The sequence below is a fragment of the Mytilus galloprovincialis genome, chromosome 10, assembly GCF_965363235.1.
Source record: "Mytilus galloprovincialis chromosome 10, xbMytGall1.hap1.1, whole genome shotgun sequence".
Taxonomy (NCBI): Eukaryota; Metazoa; Mollusca; class Bivalvia; order Mytilida; family Mytilidae; genus Mytilus; species Mytilus galloprovincialis.
The window spans coordinates 44,791,158-44,795,100 of NC_134847.1; the positions used below are offsets into that span (position 1 = coordinate 44,791,158).

Here is a 3,943-nt window from a genome sequence, read left to right on the forward strand (position 1 = left end):
ATTAAAAAATCACAAAAATTGAATGCAGTCTTATAGCATGGGAGAATTGTAGGTAGTAAAAGGGAGAGTAGGCTTGGTTTGGAGACGATGTATACATTTTGATATGGTCATAATCATAAATAAACTGTTTACAAAACATTGATTTTTTGAAGTACTAAGGCTTTTCTACCTAGATAGATATATTAGCTGTATTTGGCAAAACTGTTTGGAATATTTGGTCCTCAATGCCCTTTAACTTCGAACTTCTTTTGGCCGTTTTTTTTATTTTTTTTATATGAGCGTCGCCGATGAGTCTTTTTTAAAACGAAACGGGCGTCTGGCTCTAATACACAATTTCAAGCCTGGTATCTTTGTTTATTAAAGAAGTTTGCCAGATAACTGTGAAATTGCTCAGTTTTGAAATAAGATGCTGATACGAAATAAAAAGTGGTGAGGCCAATAAAAACAAGTGTACATCTCATGAAAACATTGATTAATTAAATACGTTCAGATTAACGGGCTCTTGGATGGCAGCAATAATATGAACCACACTGAAGGCTGTTGCCGAAATCTATATATTCGTAACTCTCGCAAGTACGTCTACACCATCCACCATTTCCAAAACAAGAATGATTATCTGTATCTGAATCTGCAAACAATTTTAACAAGTTTTATCATGTTGTTAACTATAAATACGAACTAACTTTCAGTTTACAATATGTTTTTTTAACTGGGAATTGACTATAAGAGGTGCTCTCCACCTATAAAACTTCAAGGTGTAATACCACTATTGATTTTTCATTACAAATCTTCGTTAACTTTGCACTTTTCCAAAAAATGTGCTGAATTCATCTTTGTTTCAAATAAAGAAATACTTGACATGAGTAAAGCTTGATCCTGTCCAGTACTATAGACTCATTTTCATATACCATTTCGTTACATATAAGAAAATACCCATCAAGGTAAAAAAAAAGAAAGCTGAGTGAACATGAACTATGAAATAAGCAGGACCGGGTATGTCGACAGCTTCAGCTTTTCTTGCTGTCAAATGCATCCTCCGCTTAGTTTTGTGTGTTCAAAACGTGCTGCTATTAATAATAGTACCCTTAGTCACAAATAACAAATAGCATTTCTTTTTAACACAATTGTATATAATGGCACCCGCTTTAAATTTGAACACAAAATGTATAATACAAATCGTTTCATTACCGAAATAATGTCTACTTAACTTTTTGGATAATACCTTTGGATCTGATTTCCCCTAGTAACAGATTATAGGAATGTACAATCAAACATTATGATTTCAAATAAAACTCATCCACACATTTCACCTGCCGATTCTGTAAATACTGTGAGAGATTTATTCTTAATTGGTTAAGGCTTAGAAGTAAATATTTCATTTAAAGGCAGAAAGAGAAAAAAGTACAAACATGATTTATCAGATTTAAATTACACCTATTTGGAACGGGTTGATCATGAGTAGATGATGATATTTCTAAGTGGCATTTAAAAATAGGGAAAGAAATAAATCCTTACAATATGAACATCAGATCACATCAAAGATTTTTGCTCAAGTCTTTAAGAAACTTTGATTAAATGAGTGCATATTTCAAAATAATACAAAACGAAAAAAACAAACAAAATACCAAAACTAAAGGCTCTCAAGAGCCTGTGTCGCTCACCTTGGTCTATGTGCATATTTAACAATGGACACAGATAAATTCATAACAAAATTGTGTTTTGATGATGGTGATGTGTTTGTAGATCTTACTTTACTGAACATTCTTGTTGCTACAATTATCTCTATCTATAATGAACTTGGCCCAGTATTTACAGTGGAAAATATTGTCTAAAAATCTACAAAAATTTATGAAAAATGTAAAAAATTGACTATAAAGGGCCATAACTCCTAAAGGGGTCAACTGACCATATCGGTCGTGTTGACTTATTTGTAAATCTTACTTTGCTGAACATTATTGCTGTTCACTGTTTATCTCTATCTATAATATTATTCAAGATAATAACCAAAAACAGCAAAATTCCTTAAAATTTCCAATTCAGGGGCAGCAACCCAACAACGGGTTGTTCGATTCATCTGAAATTTTCAAGGCAGATAGATCTTGACCTGATAAACAATTTAACTCATGTGAGATTTGCTCTTAATGCTTTGGTTTTTGAGTTATAAGCCAAAACCTGTATTTTACCCCTATATTCTATTTTTAGCCATGGTGGCCATCTTGGTTTGTTGATCGGGTCTCCAGACACAAATTTTAAACTAGATACCCCAATAATGATTGTGGCCAAGTTTGGTTTAATTTGGCCCGGTAGTTTCAGAGGAGAAGATTTTTGTAAAAGATAACTAAGATTTACGAAAAATGGTCAAAAATTGACTATAAAGGCAATAACTCCTAAAGGGGTCAACTGACCATTTCGATCATGTTGACTTATTTGTAAATCTTACTTTGCTGAACATTATTGCTGTTTACAGTTTATCTCTATCTATAATATTATTCAAGATAATAACCAAAAACAGCAAAATTTCCTTAAAACTACCAATTCAGGGGCAGCAACCCAACAACGGGTTGTTCGATTCATCTAAAATATTTAGAGCAGATAGATCTTGACCTGATAAACAATTTAACCCCACGTCAGATTTGCTCTAAATGCTTTGGTTTTTGAGTTATAAGCCAAAAACTGCATTTTACCCCTATGTTCTATTTTTAGCCATGGTGGCCATCTTGGTTGGTTGACCGGGTCTCCAGACACAATTTTAAACTAGATACCCCAATGATGATTGTGGCTAAGTTTAGTTTAATTTGGCCCAGTAGTTTCAGAGGAGAAGTTTTTTTGTAAAAGATTACTAAGATTTACGAAAAATGGTTAAAAATTGACTATAAAGGGCAATAACTCCTAAAGGGGTCAACTGACCATATCGGTCATTTGACTTATTTGTAAATCTTATTTTGCTGAACATTATTGCTGTTTATAGTTTATCTCTATCTATAATATTATTCAAGATAATAACCAAAAACAGCAAAATTTCCTTAAAACTACCAATTCAGGGGCAGCAACCCAACAACGGGTTGTTCGATTCATCTGAAATTTTCAGGGCAGATAGATCTTGACCTGATAAACAATTTAACCCCACGTCAGATTTGCTCTAAATGCTTTGGTTTTTGAGTTATAAGCCAAAAACTGCATTTTACCCCTATGTTCTATTTTTAGCCATGGCGGCCATCTTGGTTGGTTGACCGCGTCACCGGACACAATTTCAAACTAGATACCCCAATGATGATTGTGGCTAAGTTTGGTTTAAATTGGCCCAGTAGTTTTAGAGGAGAAGATTTTTGTAAAAGTTAACGACGAAGACGACGACGACGACGGACGCCGGACGCCAAATGATGAGAAAAGCTCACTTGGCCCTTCGGGCCAGGTGAGCTAAAAAGGAAGATCAGTTGCAGTTATGCAGACCCAATAATCGTTAGTTAGTAAACATAATACGAAAATACTGAACGGATTTTAAAATGTATAACGGCGTAGATTCCATATGCAGCAATCAAAGCTAGAAACAGTGGTGCTGACACCGTTAAACCTGCATAAGACGCTAGTGGCAGTAATGCAGCTTGACGCTTCTCCCTCTTTGCTTCTGCCACACTTTCTCCTAAAATCTGAGCAGGGAGTATCAACAGTGTCATATACAACAAACACAGAAATGGTTTCTGGTCCATTTTTTATATCTGAAACTATATTAATACGAATATGTTAAACAGAGTACAAATTGTTTATCTAAAAGATGAATTCAAATATAAATGGCATTTTAACCATCCTTGAAAAAAACTCTCCAAATGTTTGTCTTCTCTTTTTGAATGAAATCCTTACCTTTTTGATGAATATATTGAACTTAATCATGCCTACGATATTTTTACCAGATTCTGATTCTTTAGAAATACAAATGTAAATGCAA

The 3,943-nt window shown here is 33.8% G+C and overlaps 1 protein-coding gene across 1 annotated transcript; it reads right to left on the reverse strand.

The window, feature by feature from the left end:
- Positions 1–454: 454 nt before the first annotated feature.
- LOC143049193 (big defensin-like) lies at positions 455–3,717 on the reverse strand. Its single transcript, XM_076222921.1, has 2 exons — positions 3,494–3,717; positions 455–628 (listed from the first exon to the last, which is right to left on the reverse strand). Exons 1-2 carry the CDS (start codon positions 3,705–3,707, stop codon positions 492–494), a joined length of 351 nt encoding a protein of 116 aa, XP_076079036.1. The 5' UTR covers positions 3,708–3,717; the 3' UTR covers positions 455–491.
- Positions 3,718–3,943: the final 226 nt, after the last annotated feature.

Excerpts from the sequence above, each read along its gene's own strand:
- LOC143049193 (XM_076222921.1), bottom strand. The coding sequence starts at position 3,707 with ATGGACCAGAAACCATTTCTGTGTTTGTTGTATATGACACTGTTGATA. Across the intron at positions 629-3,493 it reads CGTTATACATTTTAAAATCC|ATTCAGATACAGATAATCAT; the intron begins GTTCAGTATTTT and ends AATTGTTTGCAG.